The sequence below is a fragment of the Camelina sativa genome, chromosome 3, assembly GCF_030686135.1.
Source record: "Camelina sativa cultivar CO46 ecotype springtype chromosome 3, ASM3068613v1".
NCBI lineage: Eukaryota > Viridiplantae > Streptophyta > Magnoliopsida > Brassicales > Brassicaceae > Camelina > Camelina sativa.
Genome location: NC_141882.1, coordinates 25,046,412 through 25,068,254, shown reverse-complemented (window position 1 = coordinate 25,068,254; position 21,843 = coordinate 25,046,412). Strand labels below are relative to the sequence as shown.

The following is a 21,843-nucleotide window of genomic DNA, read 5'->3' as shown; positions in this document are numbered from 1 at the left end:
TCTTCCAGAGATAGACGGCGAGGGAACTCTCTGTTGACCCTCAGCCCGACCCAATCCCTCTCCCCAAATCCCCTGATGCGGCTAGTAGACCTGATACCTCTCTCAGTGCATAGATCTGAACAAATCCTTGCGTTGCCTGAACCTCTTTGTCCGGTGTGTAAGACGACGATTCTCTGCGGTGTCACTCTCTGGCTAAGCAACTCATGTCCGCAAGAAGCTGAGAAGACGAGGTTACTTTTTCTACTCTTCAAACCCTCTCCCGCCGCGAAGCCTGGGGACTCCAGATCTCTGTTGACCCTGCCCCTTCTGGTGTCCAGTGGATCCAGTGGAAGAGCTACTCGTCAGTACGTCACCGTTCCATCACCACCCCCTGCTCAACCGGTGGGTTTCTAGGGTTTCTGCTAATGGATTTGTATCGATTGTTAGGCCCAGTAACCTCATCTCGGCCCACTACCAAGCCAATGATCCATGTTTCCATCTTTTAAGGCCCATGTCTGTATTTTCATCTTCCACACAAACGTTTTTCCTTGTGATACATCTGTTTAAACATCTTAAATGCCTATTACCGACTTCTTTTTGGTCATTGCTTGATGAGTATGTGAAGTTGTTGTTCCATTGTCGACAATGCTTGTCTAATGATAGAATTTCTCTACCTAGATCTGTTATTGAGAATCTTAAGTCAAGTTCCACTTCTTTAGTATCAATAATCTCTGCTGGATCAAGTCGAGGTTTCCTCGGTAGCAGAACTTTGGTGTCTTCAGAACTGCTTGATAAATCTGTTTGTCGAGGTCAGCTTATTAGCTTTCTCCGGATGTCTGCCTTGTATAACCACAGTTATGAATCTGATCTGATAGCTTGCTTGAATCCTTTGCTTAAACCCTTAGACCCCCTGTACCACCAACCGCCAATAGATCGAAGGCTTGGGTCTGCTGAAACTTTCCAGGAAAAAACTGACTACAAGCTTTGTGTAGAATTCATTTACCTCCATTGCCATGTGAGGGATGACCCACCTGTTTTGATACAGTTTGACACCTTTTCCTTGCGATCCCCGATTATAGCTTCATCTACAACCATGAGGTATGCTCTTCAAAACTTAAAGTATCCCATGCGTTTGAACCCTCTCAGGTTGGTGACAAAACTCTTTGATCCCTTGTACCACCTACTGCCATTAGATCGAAAGTTTGGGTCTGTTTCCACTTTCCAGGACCAAACTGATTACAAGCTTTGTGTGGAATTCATTTGCCCCCATTGCCATGTGAGGGATGACCCACCTGCTTTGTTACAGTTTGACACCCTCTTCCTGCGATCCCCGAATACAGCTTCATCTACAACCATTAGGTATGCTCTTCCAAGCTTAAACTATCCCATGCTCTTGAACCCTCTCAGGTTGGCGAAAAAACCCTCAAGCATTCCCTCCGTGGAACATCCTTTTACAAGCTCGTTTGCGTCATCCGCTAGAGCCGCTCATGACCACCCGCTGGTCGAGGATTTCGTGAAGCGTGACTTCAAGTACGAATCCGATCTGGTTCCAATAGACTTCTCAATACTTTTTCAGTGTGAAAATCCTTTTATTAAGCTCATGGAGCCCCTATCTTTAGTTTTCTATGTCTATTTTGATTTATGCTGTAAGAATACAATCCTTTTTGGGTTTTAATTTGAATGAAAATTCATGGTTGTCTAAAAAAAAAAAAGTGGCTATCAGATTGACTTTAGATTTACGATTTATGTTGTATTTTAGACGGTGTGATCTAACATTATATGTTTTTAAATTCCTGTTGTGGTTTAGTTTATTTTTAACTAGACAATTAATTAATAAAATAATTTTCCACACAACAATCAATATAATTCACGAGACAAATCTATATATACATTTTTCAAGTACATTTAGCAAATAAATCCTAGAGTTGCCACCTATTTACAAGACTGCCATTGTATTTAATATTTAATATAAAATGTTTAACAACCAAGATGTATCTTAAACAGAAATCTATAGATTAACTCTATATTTACATAATTAATTGAGTGTTAAATCTCGGCTCTTCTTTTTCTTTTACAGAACGACTAGGTAACAATCCGCACTATGTGCGGGATAAATCGATTTAAAGAAAATTATTCTAAGTAAAATTATTATTCTAAAACTAATATTTGTTTGTGTCAAACATAATATATAACAAAAAAAATTTTATTTATTTATTCAAAGTTGCGTTTTTCGTGTAATAAATATGTTTCACCCGTGAAATCTTTAAATGTGTAAGAGAAAATGTTGATAAAATGTTACTATTTATTGCAACATGTCTTTTGTGTGGTTTAAAAATCAAATTCATATCTCTTATGTTTTCTTTTGTAATCATAACAATTTTGCATGTTTCTTATGTAATCACAACAACATATACTAAATTTCTCGGTAGTTTAATTAATTATTTTTATTTTATCTTAGTAACAATCGGATTCTAAACTAAATTTTCTGAAGATAATTTATTGATTTAATATTTGTGATTAGGCTATTTAAATCTTTTGAGTTAGTGAGTTTGTTAATATTTTCTACAACATATTCGTGTAAGAATACATTTTACCCGTGAATTATGTGAATGTGGTAAAGAAAATATATATATATATATATATATATATATATATATATAATGTTACAATTTATGGAAATATAAATTTTTTTGTGTGCTTTAAAAATCAAATTTTAATATTTATGGTTAGTTTCTCATAATCTAATAATCACTCATTTTAAATATATTATGATTTTTTTGGGGGTACTAAGTTTATTTATAATGATATTGATAAGGGTTATTGTCTCATTCCTTTTTAATAGCACATAGATTAATGTACAATTAAAATGTATATTTGTATTTGGTTATCAGTATTTCCATTTTTAATGAATAATCACATTAAATGTTGAGATTAATTAGTTTACATACTTAGATATATATAAATAATCACACATCATGATATCCCCTAATTTTTTGTCATTTTTTAAATTTATTTATGAATATATATAAATCTATATTTATTGGGAATTAAGTTTCCTTTAATGAGTTGGAGACAATTCAGGGATAATATATTTCTTATTATAATCAATTATAATAATTATTGAAAGCTTGTTATTTAAATTATTATGGTAATAATACTAACATAAAAAATAACATTTTTATATGATTTTCTTAATAAGTTATATGTTTTATAAGTTATATGTTCTTTGTTTTTATTAACTTTATATGTTTTTATAGCCTTTTTAGAATATTTTACTTATATTTATTTTAAGATATATTGATTTCTTAAAAATAATATAACTTTGACTCGTATATTTGTAAGTAAATTTTAGTGAAATTTTGACTTAAAATAGTTTGTAATTATTTAATCAGTTTTAATATGTGATATTTAAATTTGTGTGAGAATTGATGACATATCTAATTATTATTCAGTTAATTATTTTTTGTTTGAAAATATAATGACATGTAAATGTAATTAAGTAGAAAATTGAAGGTTTTTTTGCTAAATGTGTCTCGAGCTCCCTCGCGGCGACACATCAACATTTTCAAGAGAGTGTTTCTCTATTAATATATAGGTGATTTTTAGAAACAAACTAATTGATTAAATTTAATATCTTTCCAAAACAGATTTTACGAGATAGAGTAGGTAATTGGAAGACACAACATAGTTAATCATGTACTCCAACATAGTTAATATTTTCTTTGTACTCCAAAACAGATTTGAGGAGATAGAGTGGGTAATTTAAAATCTACTTTTTGCTTTGTACTCCACACGAATATATTAATATAGTTAATCAAACAAAAGATAGAGTGGGTAATTGGAAGTTATGTGCTTTAAAAGGATTATCTAAAATTGAGTTATATGAAATCCATCGGTATAATTTTCTTTTCAAGAGAAAATTAACACTTATATCATTTTTACATTAATATTATTTTATCAAAATTCCTATATAATATTTTCTGTCTTTACCATTTTTATATTTTAACACCATATCAAAAAAAATATATGATTATTTCTATATATGTTTAAACTTACTAAAAATTAAAATACTATGAATCTTTAGATTTATAAAGGTTAAAAATCTCATAAAATAGGACTATATTTTAAAACGGGTTATAGTAACATTAGTATAAATTTAAATATTTTTAATCAAATATTAGAACATGGGTTGAATTTTAATTTATTATTTTGTTAACACCATCAATAAAGATATTAGTCATCCAATTAAATTAATTAAATATTGATTATGTAAGCAAACAAATTGTCTCGGGGTATACCACTAAACCTCAAACATAGTAATTATAAATGAACTAATGTATAAATATAAGTGATACACATTTAAAATATGCAAAACATTAGTTATATATATATAATTAATCTAACAATCAAATTACATGTTTCTTTTCTAAAAAAATAATATAGCTCCACGGTATACCGCGCAATAAAATCTAATAAACTATTAAATCACATAAAACAGTGTTTATCGGGATTTTATCTAATCTAGTAAACTATTAAATCACATAAATCATGCAGATCTTGGGATTTTATCGGGAAGCTTCACCGAACGTGTTTATCAAAGTCAATTTCAAACCACAATGTGAGGTTAAATTTTAAGAACTCGAGTGCTTATGACAATGTCTTTTTGGCCGGAATAGATTCTTCTCAACATCTCAAGCTCCCTACAATAATAATAATAAAAATATATTAATAGAGATATTTCAATGACTACGAGAAAAATAGTATCGAATTCAAAGCTAATATATATATATATATATATTTAATGAAATATATAAACAGACTATTTACTTTTTTTTGTAAGGAAACGGGCGACTAAACCTCCCGTATATTATTAAAAAGAAATAAAAAACTATAAACGTACTCTTCTAGAGCGTGAGTGTCCAAGAAGATCTTTTCGAAATACAGACTCAACTATATTAGGAACAGACTCAAAAGTATGCAAACCTAATGATAATGAAAACGCATAGTTAGCTAATCCATCCGCCAAACAGTTAGCTTCCCTACACACATGTGAAACACAAACTATCCAGTCCCTTGAGAGAAAGTCATGGCACAACCGTACCAGGAAAGACAACGGATGATACTCACTTATCCCTGTCTTTAAGAAACTCACCACCATCTCCGAGTCAATCTCCAATTCCACACGACTCACTTGTTGTTCCCATGCTAAGCACAACCCATAGTAGGCATCCCATAACTCAGCCAAAGGAGCAGAGCATCGCCCAATATTAAGCGCAAAACCACCCCTCCATTCACCCAACTCATTTCGCAAAACTCCACCTGCCGTCGCGAGACCCGGATTACCATGAGAGGCACCATCAATATTCACTTTCAACCACCCCGTTTCTGGCACTACCCAAGCTATCATCCGTTCTACTCGCTCTACCGGCTATCTTTGCTCCATAGAAGACCGATATATTGTGGCCACTTCCTGCGCAAGATCCTTCAGAAACCTTACTCGATCCCTACACTTACCCTGTTCTCCAAAAACGTTACCACACCTCCATTTCCAACCCCACCAAGCAGTCATGGCAAACAAAGTAGACTATGGACAGGTGATAACTCTCTAATTTATATGTTTTTAGCATCCTTTTTTGTCCATATTTTGCATTTTTCATACCTCTAACTTAGCATTATTAGGTTATTAACTATAGGAATTCACTTTTAGACCATTTAGGGTGTTGCATTTCTGCATTTGCACATTTTGGATGAAAACAGGTGCTAAAGAGCCAAAAATGAGGAAAAACAAGGACAAACCCGAGCATGTACCCGAAGGAGCCATCGAGCTGGAAGAACAAGTCTGAACCCTAACACGATCGAGGAGGATCCAAGAGCATGAAGAACAACCCGAAGATCCACCCGAGGAGTAACCCGACTTCACCCTCGTGTACCCCATCGAGTAGACCATCGGGCAGGTCTGGGAAGCTAGGTCAAAAGGGTTTCCATATATAAAACCCCTCCTCTCCTAGCTCGCAAACGAGCACGCCGCAGACCCTCAAACCAGAGAGCGAGAGCTTCTGTGAGAGAACTGAGCGACTCAAACAATTTTCCTTTTGTTTTTACATTTTCTTTCATAGTTTTTATAGTTTTTCTTAGATATCGATCTTGTACTCTTTCTACTTATCTTTACAGTTTAATACAATGCAATTTTCATTCTATTTCGTTGTTTTGTTCTTTGTTACTATGTCCGAGTAGTGTGGTAAAGTTTCTAGGGATGGGCTAGATGATTTTGTGTTCTTGATCGGTTAAGATGTCTTAGTTTGATTGTACATTTTTGATAGATTTCCTTCTAGGTTGGTGTTCTTAATGTTGTAACCAGACCGAGAGGTTGAGATTAGATCTAGGGTGTTTTACCACCGAGAGGTGTAGATGAGGTGCTTGAATCAACCAATGCTAGAGGTTCACTCGCTCTGAGTAAGGAATTAGATGAGTTAGGGTGTACTGACAATAATGAATTGATCTTAATGCCTGCTTGGTCATGTTTCTCCAACGAGAGTTGGGTAGGGAAGTGACCAAGGTTGATTGTTGCTAGTGCGGGAGTGTGGTGACAAAGATTTAGAGATTCATTGTCTAAGAAATGTTTGATTGAGGCATATAAGGCATCTGTACTGGTCAAGAATACTTAGGATTCAATTACCCCATCCTTAGAAGCTTTCGTATTTTAATTGTTTGCATTTTCTTTACTTACTCGATCACTTACCCGATCAGGTAAACGATAACCTGCATCGAGTTATACCTCGAGCTGTTCATATCCCATTTACTTACTCGATCACCCCACACAATCTTGTACTCGTTCGCTTGCATCGAGTGCTTAGTTCGTGTGGTTTCTTTGTTCATATTCTTTTCTTTTATTCATTTTAGGACTGTTAGATCAAATACCCTATATGCTTGGATTGACTTGTATAGTTCTGATCATATCTTTCCTGCTAGCAATAGACAATCATTTGGATTGATAACCCTTTGTACAACAACTGCATAGGGAATTGATACTCTGGGTGAAAACCTGTCTATCAACAGGCTTCCACTCCTCGACTTATACTCAAATTATCAAACAGCCATTCGAACAATGTCTGAGTAAAAAACACATTCCACTTAGCAGGTGGAACCAACCACAACCATACACCCGACATAGCTGGACAATCCCGCAAAAAATGGAGAATAGATTCCACTCCACCCTTGCACACCGTAAAAATGCCTACGGAATCTTTCAGCATTCACCATAAGAGCCTGGTTCCCCACGAGCCATAGAAAGGTACGAACTCGCTCAGGCACCTGAACTCCCCATATTCGACCAAAGAAAGCAGCCATACTTGGCCTAGGAGCATCATTCCTTGTTAATAAATGATAGGCAGACTGGACAGTGAACTTACCAGTCGAAGTAAAGCCCCAGGACAGACGATCCTTTGCACCCGTAAACCTGTCCAAAGCTACTGACAACAGCTCAAGCTTCTTCGCTTCTGGAAGATGAATCGCAATAAGAGACATATCCCAGCCAACTCCATCAATCCATAAGTCTTTCGCCAATAACTCTGCATCCCCAAACAAATTGTTATCAATACAACTCTCCTTTAAAGCCTCATTTGATAACCATTTATCAGTCCAAAATTTAATAGTTCTTCTGTCTCCAATAACCCAACTGTGACCAGGAACAATAACCTCTCGTAACCCTGTCCCAATGCTCCTCCAGGTTGAAGACTAGTTACTTTTAACTCCAGTCCATGTCGTATCATGAAGTTGACCGACTTTATATTTACTCCTTACCACACGAGCCCAAAGCTTATCCCTGTCTACGCTTCTCTGGTGTGCTCCCCCATAAGAAAGAACGAGACACTTTATCCAAACAAGCCAGTGTAGCTTGCGGCAACATAATAGTAGACATGGTATGGACAGGGATGGAACACAAGACCGCCTTGGTCAAAGTTAACCTCCCCGCAAAACTCAGAACCTGACTCTTCCATCCCGACAATCTTGATGAGACTCGCTCCAGAACACTTTGAAACGTCTCTTTATTAATGCGTTTATGCAAAACAGGCATCCTCAGATACTTCCCCAAATCTCTGGTAGACTTAATCCCACTCTCCTCTGTGATCAACTTCTCCAAATCTCTAGAGACATTATCAGAAAAAAAGATTTTTGACTTCTCTAAACTAACTTTCTGACCCGAGACTATACAAAACTTCTCCAGTACCCTCTGATCACTCTGATTTGTGCCACTGAGGCTTCCACAAAGAGGATGAGATCATCCGCAAAACATATATGAGACAAATGCGGTCCCCCTCGAGATAAACTTATTGGCTTCCATTTCTTATACACAACCGCCAGGTCAATCATGTGACAAAGTCTCTCCATGCATAAAACAAACAAATATGGGGATAAAGGATCCCCTTGTCGCAATCCTCTTTGTGGTTTAAACTGATCCATCTTCTCACCATTCCATAAAAAACACATGGATGGACCAGAAACACACTGCAATATCCAATTCACCCAAACCTCTGAAAAACCGGCTGCTCGCAAGGTATCCTCCAGAAAATCCCATCGAATTCTGTCATAAGCTTTCTCCATATCAAGCTTTAATAGCATCCACCCCTTTCTACCCTTTTTCGTCCTCATAGAGTGCACAACCTCCTGTACCACCACAATATTATCTGTACTCAGACGCCCAAGAATAAAACTAGCTTGAGCCGGCCCTATCAGCTTTGGTATCAGAGTCTTAAGCCGCTCGACCATCGTCTTAGTAATAGTCTTAAACAAGACATTACCGAGACTTATATCTAAACTGATTTATCCGATCTGGTTTAGCAATTTTAGAAATCAACACTAGCAGAGCATCATTCGTCGTTGGAGGGAGACACCCTGTGGCAAAAAATTCCTGCACAAATCTCACCACTGAATCTCCCACAATGTTCCAGCATTGCTGATAAAAGACAGGTTGGAAACCATCCGGTCCAGGCGCTTTAAAGCTCCCTATGCTACGAGCAGACTATTTACTTTTACAAGACGTCTTTTAGACATATTAGGCCATCTGCAATGGCAGAATAGTTGAGCTGTTCTTAGTCCAATAAATTGATAAGTTTATTGAACAGTGTGTTTAGAACACATTTTTTGGTCTTAAGGCCATCATTAACGGCAGAACTATTGTGTGTTCTTAGCCCAATTAAATCATAAATAAATTGAACAATGATCTAAAAACATTTTTTTTGTTCTTCAATTAGAACTGATTTAAAGCTAGTTCTAATTGAACGTGGCAGTACCTCATTGGTTGAGATTTTTTGGAAAGAAAGAAATTTTTTCATTTTTCATTTCACCTTCTGTTCCTCTTTCTCTCCAACAACCTCTTCAGCTGAAATCACGATTCGAGATCTACGGTTCAATCTCCCGGATCCGAATTGACAAAGAAGGGTTTGGATTGGATGATAATTTGGTTAAGTAGGATGATGCTTCTGTATCTGGAAACGAGATTATTTGGGAATTAGGGTTTCAACTGCTCCTCCTCAAGGCTCAACAACAACAACAACAAGAGTTGTATGTTTGTTTTTTTTTTAACATTTTATTTACAATGTTTTTTTGTTTCATAAAAATTTGGTATTGTATTTTGAATTATAGTACAAGTTTTTAAGTTTGCAATTTAAATGTTATTTTAAAAGTTTTTATAATTTGTAAAATGTTTATGAATATTATATCTTTATTCTAAGAACACCAAAATTAGTTTCCCCATTTTTTTAACATATGATCTTAACTACTGATCTTAGATTATTTTCACTATATATATAATCTAAGAACACAAAAAAAAGTTATCCCATTAATGATGCCCTAAATAAGAACAGATTTTAGGAGTGTTCTTTGTCTACGTGGTATGACGAGAATGGTTGAGATTTTGGTCTTAAATAAAAATAATAACATTTTTTGGTCTTAAATAAAAAATTTTGTGTGCTTTAATAAATTAAGTAATATGTTTGTTTGTTTTTTTTTCTTTTATTTATTTAAAATATTTTTTTTGTTTCATAAAAATTTGGTATTGTATTTTGAATTTTAGTATAAGTTTTTTAAGTTTGCAATTTAAATGTTATTTTTTAAAGTTTTTATAATTGTAATATGTTTAATATTATTATATTATTAAATCTTATGATCTTAAACATGTTTTTCCAATAACCAACTTCTTAACAAAAGATCTAAACTACTAATCTTACATTATTTTCATAATATTTTTATTCTAAAAACACCCAAAATTGTTCCTCCATTGCAGATGCCCTTAGAATTCTTGGATGGTTCTGGTGGCATTGAAATTTGTACTCTCTCATGAGGGGAAGATTGTAGAAGACGCTCGTCGTCTGGATTAAATTAAAATGGTTCATCTCATTCATCCACTAAATAGGAGATGAAAAAGCTGAACAAATTTGCGTTATAATTTGTTTATTTCTCTAATTTTTTTGGTTGAATGGATATACTTATTCATCTAAAATAGAAATTATATAAATTATATGTTATAAATTATTCATTTTTTGGATGAATGCTTATTCAACTTTTACAATCTATTAATGTAAGTCATCGATTTGCATCTTTAGTTTCTTTTTTTAACTTTTTAATTTAAATGGGTTGAATAGTTTTTTTTTCAACCTGTTCTATTCAAATAGTGACAATTAATTGAATAATTTTTTTAACATCTTCAATTTTGTAACCATTTGCACCCATAAAATTATTATTTTTATTGTATTTTCAATTTTTGAACTTCATTGTTTTTTTTGTCAACGAACTTCATTGTCGTATTACTAATACATAAATTTGTTATTTTTACCAACCAATTTATATTATATCTATAGACTTATAGCTTTATAATACACTATTTGATACAACTACTATAAGAAACTAACTATTAGAAGTATACATTTACTCCGAGCTTTTACAATTAGTATAAACATTTCTTATGATATAGTTTTTCAACGACCCATTATGTATGATTTAATAAATCAATACATCTTGATCTTTGTGTACTATTATGTAAAGTTTTCTATTTATTTTTTTTAGTAATAATATGATTAAATTCAATAAAAAATAATACAACGTATTTAGAATTAAGAGATAATATCAAAAGGAGGGATGTCACATGTCAATTCTACAATACTTGTTTTTTTTTTTAAACATTACTTTATTATATACTATTTAAATAGTAAAAAATTAACAAAAAAAATTGTATCTTAAAATTAACATGTGAAGTTTTGTAAGATCTCATAACTAAATTGGTAGAACTATAGTTTACTGAGACATATATTTTACAATTTTATATCGATTTACACATTCATTGAATAACAGCCCTGAAGATAAGAGACAAAAAAATGTAATAGTTTTTTATAAAATATGATAAAATTAAAACAGATATCAAAATTTACCGTTATAAATATACTCACATGAAATCTATACAAACTAAAACCAACATTTTGCTTTCAAATCTTCAAAAGTGTGATACATAAAACGTTTGAAACACCATTAATTATATTAAAAAATGTTGTCATAGAATTTTATTTTTTATGAGGGATTTGATATATGATGGTGTGTAGTGAGGTGTTTGCTATTTATAGGGAAATTGTTGATAAAAAAAAATGTGTAGGTCATGCACAATCGAGTGTAAGTTACAAAACTAAGTTGACTTAATTGTGTTTTTAATGCATTTAGTTTTGTTTTAATATAAAAACAAAGATATTTCAAATTCTCCATGAGACATTCTTCCAATATCATGGGCAAACCGCAAACCCCTTAATGATCCGAATATCATCTGGGTCCATGAATTCGTGAAGAATGAGTAAATCTCACTCCATAGTGTGGATTCTCACTCATAGTGGGTTTTCAATTCGCACGTCATCATTTTGGATCAACTCTGGCGATCAACAAGCCTATGAAAATCAAATCTCATAGTTCAGTTAATCAAAAGTTTAACTCAGTAAACCATCTTAGATCTAAAAATAACAAACCCCTCTAACATTCCCAGATTGACTCGTTAACTTCAGTTTAGACATAACGATAAAAAAAAAAAAAAAAGGAGAACTCAAGAACTGATGATCGCAAGAGATGATCACTCCCGAGCTGTTCCTCCCCATCTCTGAACCCGACTCTCCGCTTGCTCAGCCTGCAGAATTTATAGAGCTAATGTGATCAAACCTTAACGCAAAAGAGGAATTACATAACAGAAATAAAGAGATTTAATTAGTAAGAGACCTCTTTGTTCCAATTAGTGTAGTAGATGATCCCAATCAATATAAGAGTTTGCAAGCATATTCCAGCTACCATACCTCCCCATATTCCCTACAAAATTTTACAAATGAATTAACACCAAATTAAAAAAAAAAAGAACAATGCATATACAAATAGTCATAATCCCTTGTGTAAAAGTTAATTTAAAAAAGGTTAATCACGTCGGTAAAAAGCTAACCTGAACGCCAAAGTCTAGTGTGAATCCAAGAATAAGACCAGCGGGAAGTCCAATGATGTAATAACACGCAATGTTCACGTATGCAACCAGAGCCTGCCACCCAGCTCCAACCGCAACCCCTAATATAAAAAGATGTACCAAAAGTGATCACAAACTCAAATGTTTTCTGATCCTAATTTGGTTTTTGATTATTACTATAATTCATCATGACGTACCTGACAAGACGGGCTGGAGGCTGTTCAAGAGGACAGTGAAGCCCAACAAGACGGCTATTCTTGTGGTTTCTGCTGCCACTGCTTCGCTAGAAGTGAAAAGATAAGGGAAGCTGTTTTTTGTGGCTAAGACAACAATCATGCACACAACCCCGATAAGAGTTGAAGTTATGGAGACAACTATCACTGAGAATTTAGCTAAAGCTGCATTTCCCGCACCCAGCTCATTTGATACCCTCACACTGATCACACCAAGAGACAAAGTTCAATAGTTCATGAGAGTTTAACTAATGTGGCTCTAGGGAAACAATATGAAAACTTACCTTATGGCAGCGTTAAACCCTATTGATATCATGGCAGTCCACCCTTCTATGTTCATGCTACGATACCCAAAACGTACACAAGGTTACTAAAATAAACCTATTTTTCAGTGAGAAACTAACAAAGATCATCACAAAATCGATTACCAAATGGAGATGGCATCGACTGGTATCAACGGATTAGGAAGAAGACCGGTAACAACGACTAGAACCATCAAGTACCAAAACTCCAAACTGCAAAATACGAAATCTTAGCTTACATAAATCACAAGCTATCTATTAGCCAAAAATGAAATGGTACGTACCAAAGCATAACAGCAGAGGCTAAGGAAAGTTTGACAAATCCATAGAGGTCCTGAAACGCCAGCCGAGAAAATCCAGTCCATGCACCGTCTGATTTAGTGATTAAGATATACAAAAGCTGACCAATAACAATCATCCACCACGAGGTATTGAGAGTGATGGCTGCACCTACAAGTCCCCACTTAAAGTAAAGGATTAAGAGCCAGCTAAAAACTGCGTGTATAACCAAAACCACTCCAGAGATCCAAGCCATCACAAGAACTTTCCTCTGTGACTGCAAAAATTTCTGTATCGGGAAGTTGGCTGCATACGCAAATAGTTGTGGAATCATCCACAGTGCGAATTTCCCTGTAAAGTTTTAAAGCATCTAGAAACTGTGAACTTCCAACTCAAAACCAATTGGCCTAAAGTAATAAAAAAAATGATACCGGCGGCATTAGAGATCTTAGGAGCCTCGCCGAAGAAGGAAAGAATAGGAGGAGCCCAAATGTAGACGGGAAGCAAACACAAAGCAGTGGTAAAGAGAATGACCCAAGAACGCTGCATGTATATTCCCATCATCCTAATCTGTCCCGCGCCATATGCTTGTCCACACAATGTCTCCAACGCACTCCCCATCCCTAACTGCAACCAGTTTCCATCACCACAATATTAAATTTGCTAGTATTGGTTGATCTCTTAGATTTTACCATAAGAAAACTTAAAGTGATTAGGGCGGGAATGATAAAAATACTGTGACATTGCAACTGGTTCATGACAAGCAACTTATCGCTCATATTTTAATTTTTGTCTTTCATCTTCTACTCTTTCAAAATGTTTTATAACTAAACAGAATTTATATTTATGTTAATTGGATACAGACCAAGTCTCTAAAACATGCCCTTTCTATTTTAGATATACTAAAAAGTTGGGGAACTAAAAACAGTTGAACTTTCAATATGAATTTTTTTTAACTATCTGTAAGTTTTTACTTTTTAATACTTTCCTGAAACACGTTAAGTCTCACTGCTATCTTTTGTAAACTAAACTTGAAAAGTACCAATCTTATTTGCTAAATGTAGACGAAAATAAATAAGTACATATTATTGAGTAAGCTCTATTAATTCACAGATTTTGGTATTTTTATTATATTATTTTTGGTGATAGGCTGGAAAACACAAAGTTGAAGAATAAAGAAACCAAAAAAACATGTGGTAACAAGGAGTGAAGTGTGTCTAGTGGAGAGGATAAGAAAAAGGGATGGTCCAAGGCTCCAACCTCGGCACAAGTTTCCACTTTCCAGTTACAATCATGTTTTCTTGTTTCGCTATCCAAAGTTCCAAACATATTTTACAAATAGATTTGAATAAAAAAAAGTATATATTCATAAAATTTCTATGGAAGTGGGTGTACTTTCAAAATATCGTAAGAGTAAAAAGTCAGTTTTAGTAAAATTAAGGAACTCCTATTTTCCAAATTTACCCTTCCTGTAATTAAGTTTAACCTAAACTTATCTTTTTTGTCACCAAACTAACTAAGCCCTTACAATCAGAAAAAAATATATATTTAACAAAATTAAGAAACTATTTAAAATGTATGGGAAGATCTACTTTGATATTAACGAATAGAATAAAAGAAGCTAATCCACTAAAATATCGATTTTAGATTGTGTGGCCTTTATTGGAACAGAATATAAATTACCAAGAACAAAAAGACACGTATGAAGGGTTACGTAACATACCATGACACCAAAGGCAAGACCGGAGATGACAGAGTTCTCAACTGAAACGGCGGCGAGCTCGAGTTCGCCGAGACGACCTGAGAAAGTCTGAGTGAGTGCGCCGAGAGAGTATTGACTGATGGCTGTAAAGATCGCCGGCCCCGCTAGCTCCCAAAGCCGCTTGGACTCTTCGCCGAACTCTTTGGCCCATACTTTAGACGCCGGTTTGGTTCCGTTAATTTCCGGCGGATCACGAGGGTCAAGCAACGGCAAAGTGTTGTCCTTTCCAACCATGGTCGTACGTGAGAAGCTCCGTCTTTAATTCTCTTCTTCCTATAGCTTTCTCTTGCTTTCTGATTTGCATTAAATAGCAAGGATGCAGACAGGGGTAGGTACCAAAAATGTCCGAATAGGATAAAAAAGTGTCTGACATGAGATCTGTCAACAAAAGGAAAAAAATAAACCGCCACAAATGACTGAACGAAGGAAATAAAAAGGAAGCAATGATTTCTAATAAGTTATTCAATTTTGTTTGGGCCGAGTGACGCTATAGGTTGTTTAAGAAGTTTGGCCCGAAACTATACGTCAGCACGTCTAGTAGTCAAGAAGTACGTGAATTGGGGTTGAAGTAAAGAAAAAGGGATGTGGTAATGTGAATAAGCAAGGTACGTAGGTCACACTTAAGTTTCTTGTAAAAGGATTTAACCGACTCGTACAAGTAATTCGTATTATTGTAGCATAGTAGAAAAAAATTAGACAGCTCTGTTTAGTTGATACTGAAGTTTATGGACCAATTAAGACGTAACAGCTCCTTATAAATACTTCTACCATAGTTATAAATAATCAGACAGCTCTGTTTAGTCATAAATTTGGCGCAAAGAGTGACAATAGCAATAGGGTCTTTTGGTCAACTTACCCCCAATCGCGTTGATGTATGTGGATCAAGAGACGTGATCCACATACATAAACGTCACCTTTTGATAATACAACATCCGGGGCTCATTTTCTTATTACGAATCTATAAATCTAAATGTTTCTCGTACATATTGAATAACTCTCTATTTCTACGTACGATTGTGAAAAGAACTAAACAGCCTCTATTAAAAATAAAACCGGAGAATCAAGTGTGGAATATAACTTTACTCTTTGGCTCGTTTCCTCGGGATTTAAGCTTGTTAACGTCTAGACATCTTTTCCTCAACCGAATCGTTTTTGGTGTAACCTGACCACATTAAACCAATAACAGTAAATGCATAGGAAGGCGGAAACAAAATGTTCCTCATGGATTAGCTAAGATATTGAATCTGTGATGAACAATGTACCTCAATAAGTTCATCTGAGGCAACGTATCCTATATCTTCCTCAAGTGTCATCAGAATAGAAAAGAATTCAAAAGTTAAAACTACAAAGGGTACGAAATTTTATTAGCAATGAGAATCATTTCATTTGAGAGGTTTAATTTGTAATTTCATTAGCCTGTACTCATTGTATGTCATTTATATTAATTTACATGTAGGTGTTTCCTCTTAAAGCCTCAAGAGGAGATGGAAAGACATATAACAGATTTGATCAAACAGGTCCTTCTGTTTCTTCCATTTGCCTTCTTCTTGTTTGTCATTATTGACATAATTTGGATTTCGCAGAGCCTAGAACATGTAACAGGAGGAGAGTTTAAAATGTTTATGGATCTCCTAACAAGTTCGAGTATTTTTTTGGTGGCAAAGCTCCTCAAGAAAGATTGCAAGAACTTGTGGAAGTCTACATTATTTAGTTTTGCAGTTTTCCTCTTAATACCGCTTTTAAATAAACAATTTTTCAAATGGAAAAAGTAAAAATTCACAGGTATATTATATCTTAAGGGGTGTCAAAATGGGTAGAAACCCATGGGTTTACCCTGTTTTGTCTATTATTTTAATGGGTATGGGTTAAGTTTTTATACCCATATAAATAAATGGGTATTGATGGGTTCGTCCAATGGGTTTGTGGGTTTAACGGGGTAAACTCATTAGGGTTATGGATTATCCATGGGTTAATGAAAAAAACAAAAATAATATATATATAATATAATGACTTTGTATTTTGGTTTTAAAGATTTTTGCCTTTAAGATTTTAGGATGCTTTTTCTATTTTAATATCTGATATTATTTTCTTAAGCTTGAAAACTTTCGTTAGTTTTATAATTCTATTTTATATAATATGTTATGGATTTTATATTAATTATTTTATTTTATTTTATTTATATATGGGTAACTCATATAACCCATTTAGCCATTGGGTTTTATATTATTGGATTTGGGTATATAAATTCAACTCATTATAATAAATGGGTTGGGTTGAACCCGTCCACGAAAGTCTCGAACCCACGTGGGCATGGGTCGGGTTTACCCATTTTAACACCCCTATATATCTTCAAAATAAACATCCGAAGCGATGTGATAAAATATGTCATACTCTCTCTCTCGCGACAGTTGCATCGATTCGTCGCGTCTTTTCTCACTTATGAGCGTTGATCGCCGGTTACCGGCGGTTTTTTCAGGGGATGATAACGGTAAAACGGTTACAACTTCCATAACCGTCTTTTACCCAAACCTATTTAAACCCTGCGTTGTTCTCTGGATCCGTCAGGTTGATCAGAGTGAAAATTACTCTTTTCCTTTGTTCTTATTGATCATGGCGGACAAGATCCGGCGACAAATGCAAGAAATTGCCCTAGGAATCGAAGATGATGCGATCACCCTCCCTGTTGATTTGTGTGAAGAAGCGATCCAAGAGACTTGCTTCAGTCTAATTGTGAAGCCAGTCAACCTTCGCAAGCAAAATCTCCGTACAATGCTGAGCACATTACCACGGCTGTGGGGCGTCCCTGATGAAGTTTCAGGACGGATAATGGAAAACAAGAAAATTCAATTCTTGTTTCACTCGGAGGAATCCATGGCTGCAGTTCTCCGGCGAGGCCCTTGGTCGTTTAACGATTGGATGTGTGTGACCCAAAGATGGAACCCAGCGATTGCGGAGGATGGGATTCATTCAATCCCGTTCTGGATCCAGATTAGAGGAATTCCTACTCATTATCTCACCCTATGTATGGTGACTTTTATTGGCGAAACACTAGGCCAATTCATGGAAACTGACTACGGCGGAGATGCGGCTGTGATGGTGGACTATGTTCGTATACGCCTCATGTGGAATGTTGATACCCCTCTGCGGTTCCAGAGACAATTCCAGTTTGGGGATAGGACCTGTGTTCTGAAGTTTCGGTATGAAAAACTCTGAAACTTTTGTTCTATCTGCGGTCTAATGACTCATGATGCATCTGATTGTCCGAATGGGAATAACCCTCCTCCGCCACCACCACCGGAGGATGATGATGATGACATTGACTACAATCCTGATGGCCCTGCAGACAATCCTGAAATGCAACAACCTGCACCGTTTCGACAGACTACACAAGACAAGCCTGAAGATGGGAATCCGAATGCACCTAAGAAGAGGGAAACAGAGGCCTCAACTTCTGCAAACTACGTTACTTGGCCTCTACTTTGCTGTGATATGCGACACGCTTATGCTACAGATGATACTCAACAATGCTTTTCTAAGCGTAACATTCGTCAGTCAGAAGTGTATGAGGTTCGCAACTTGTTTCAACCACAGGAGACATCCGCACAAGCAACACAAGGACTAGGGAGAGTGACTCCGATTAACCCAACAACTAACAGTGATGGTACAGTGGGCCATAAGCCACCGGAGGCGCCATGAATACAGCGTTTTGGAACTGTCGGGGCTTGAAAGGGTCCCTGGTAGTTCGACGCCTAAAGGGAATAAAGTCTACGTATTCCCCAGACTTACTCTTTCTAGTCGAGACCAAGAATCCCGATGATGTTGTTCGGGATGTTGCTGTTCAATTGGGTTATGATAATGTTAAGTGTGTTTCTCCGTTGGGGACAGGGGTGGTTTAGCTTTACTTTGGAAGAACTCTGTTTCAGTTTGTTTCTATGATGTAAACGACCGACTAATCGATTGCAAAATCAATAATAAAGAAGTTTCTTTCTACTTCTCTTGTGTTTATGGCCATCCGACTCGCAAACTAAGACATATATTATGGGAACGCTTACAAAGAATTTCTGTTACTAGACATGGAGAATGGTTAATGTGTGGAGAATTCAATGAAATATTACACTCCAATGAAAAACGTGGAGGCCCTGTTTGTGAAAATTGGAGTCTTGTAGATTTTCAGAACATGGTAAAGGCGTGCAAAGTTTCTGATCTTCCCTTCAAAGGAAACAATATGACTTGGTCTGGTAAAAGACGTAAACACACAGTCCAGTGTTAGCTAGATCGTGCAATGGCAAATGATCAGTGGAAGGCAACTTACCATGCTTCTGAAGTTATCTATCTCGAAATGATAGAATCTGATCACCGCCCTGCTATCATCAAAATAAAGCGTACTACAGACAGTGGGTTCAAGCCATTTCAATTTGATACAAGACTATGTCAACATCCAGACTTCGAAAATGTTGTTAAGGAGAGCTGGAATGGATTGACTTCGTATGATATCACTCTGTATGAGCGCATTCAGAATTGTCGACGAGAAATTTCTGCTTGGAAACGAACTCATGGTACCAACTCTGCTCTTCGTATTAAAGAGCTCACCCAGGAAATTGGCGATGCTCACACAGATGCATCAGTTTCAACAGCTCAACTTCATGAACTCCGCAGATCTTTGACCAAGGCATATAAAGATGAGGAAAAATATTGGCATTTAAAAAGCCGTAACTTATGGTTGAACCATGGAGATCGCAATACAAGGTTCTTTCACGCCTCAACGAAAAACAGAATAGCAAGGAATCGACTTACTTCAATACAAGACTCCAATGGGATACAGGTTTACGGTAATAAGGATATTGCCTCAGAAGCAACTGGTTATTTTCAGGATTTATTCACCAGTCAAAGTCAGACTCTCAATCCCCATGTCCTCCGTAATATACATCGTGTAGTCACGAATGAAATGAATGAAGGCTTAACAAAGGAGATATCTATCTTGGAGATTTAAACTGCGTTGTTTTCCATTGGTAAAACAAAGGCTCCCGGACCGGATGGATTTAATGCGGCTTTTTACCAACAATTTTGGGAGACTGTCGGACCATCAATCTTACTAGCAGTGAAATCTTTCTTTGAAACTGGAGTAATTCAGGAGAAGTGGAACCATACTAATTTGTGCCTTATTCCAAAGGTGACTGAACCAAAGACAATGAAAGACTTACGGCCCATCAGTCTCTGCAATGTCACTTATAAGATCGTCTCAAAGATCCTTACGAAACGCTTAAAGGCAGTACTACCAGTTGTTGTCTCTGAAAGTCAGGTTGCTTTTATCCCTGGTCGCTACATAACTGATAACATTATGATCGCCCATGAGATATTACACTCTTTGAAAGTTCGGAAACGCTGTGCGAATTCATATATGGCGGTTAAAACAGACATAAGCAAAGCTTATGATCGGATTGAATGGCGGTTTCTTGAAGATGTTATGGTTAAGAAAGGATTCGCTTCTACTTGGATCAAATGGATAATGAACTGTGTACAGTCGGTAACTTTTTCAGTACTCGTTAATGGTAGTCCATACGGATTTTTCTCTCCAAGTCGAGGTTTACGTCAAGGTGATCCATTATCACCGGCTCTGTTTATACTGTGTGCTGATGTACTAAGCTCTCTAATGAGTGAGGCAATGCGAGAAGGTCGTATCCAGGGTATTCAAATCAGTAATGGGGGACCTAGAGTTTCACATCTATTGTTTGCTGATGACTCTCTTTTCTTCATTAAAGCGGACCACAAAAATAGTTCTAATCTTCTGGAAATATTCAAAGAGTATGGAGAAGCTTCAGGTCAGATCATCAATTTCGACAAATCGTCGATTACCTTTGGGAACAGAGTTTATCAACATACTCGAGAGAGCATCAAACAGAAACTGCATATCCCAAATGTTGGAGGAGGTGGCAAATATCTAGGATTACCAGAGCAATTTGGCAGGAAAAAGAAAGAGATGTTGCAATATATTCACACACAAGTAACAAGAAAGACTGGTGGATGGCAAACCAAGTTCTTATTACCTGCAGGCAAAGAAACTCTTATTAAGGCTGTACCATATGCAATGCCAGTATTTTCAATGAATTGTTTCCAACTACCCTTAGAATTATGCTCAGAACTGGATAGTCTAGTAGCAAACTTCTAGTGGGGCTCAACAAAAGATAAAAGGAAGATCTCGTGGGTGGCTTGGAAAAAACTTCTCTCAACAAAGAAAGATGGTGGACTAGGATTTCGTGACTTTCATCTATTCAATCAAGCACTTCTGGCTAATCATATTTGGAAAATCATCAAGAGACCGGAGAGCTTGCTATACCATCTTCTCAAGGCTAGATACTTTCGGGACACAGACATTTTTAATGCTTCAAAGGGTCATAAGCCTTCTTATGGATAGAATTCCCTCCGTTTTGGGTGTGAGTTACTAGCCACAAGAATCCAATATACCATCGGTAATGGTCAAAGAACAAGGATGGGTGTCGACCCCTGGTTACCAACCTCGCCCCCACGCCCTCCGACTGTCCTCAATGAGCATAGTTCTGAGCTACCAGTGCAACTACTGATAGATCAACACACCAAACAATGGGACGAGATTAAGCTAGCCGCATATATTGATCCGAGTGATCATTATCTTATACGGAAGATATATCTCCCTCAGACTGATGAGTCAGACAATTATCTCTGGAATCTCACAACGGATGGTCAGTACAAAGTGAAATCTGGTTATTGGCAGGCCCTAACTATGACAAGAACTGAAGATACACCTCAAGCTCCACTAGCTACTACGCCAGATAT

The 21,843-nt window shown here is 36.0% G+C and overlaps 2 protein-coding genes and 1 pseudogene across 2 annotated transcripts; 2 read left to right on the top strand and 1 right to left on the bottom strand.

The window, feature by feature from the left end:
* Positions 1-11,874: 11,874 nt before the first annotated feature.
* LOC104777679 (protein DETOXIFICATION 33) lies at positions 11,875-15,603 on the bottom strand. The gene is made up of 9 exons (XM_087506765.1): positions 14,995-15,603; positions 13,703-13,898; positions 13,277-13,622; positions 13,119-13,205; positions 12,975-13,031; positions 12,655-12,893; positions 12,440-12,558; positions 12,226-12,312; positions 11,875-12,136 (listed from the first exon to the last, which is right to left on the bottom strand). The coding sequence occupies exons 1-9, from the start codon at positions 15,265-15,267 to the stop codon at positions 12,083-12,085; spliced, it is 1,458 nt and encodes a 485-aa protein (XP_087362891.1). The 5' UTR covers positions 15,268-15,603; the 3' UTR covers positions 11,875-12,082.
* A 2,001-nt stretch (positions 15,604-17,604) lies between these two features.
* On the top strand, positions 17,605-18,729 carry LOC147947672 (uncharacterized; annotated as a pseudogene).
* A 586-nt stretch (positions 18,730-19,315) lies between these two features.
* LOC147947671 (uncharacterized) lies at positions 19,316-20,023 on the top strand. The gene has a single exon (XM_087507388.1). The coding sequence runs from the start codon at positions 19,316-19,318 to the stop codon at positions 20,021-20,023; it is 708 nt and encodes a 235-aa protein (XP_087363514.1).
* Positions 20,024-21,843: the final 1,820 nt, after the last annotated feature.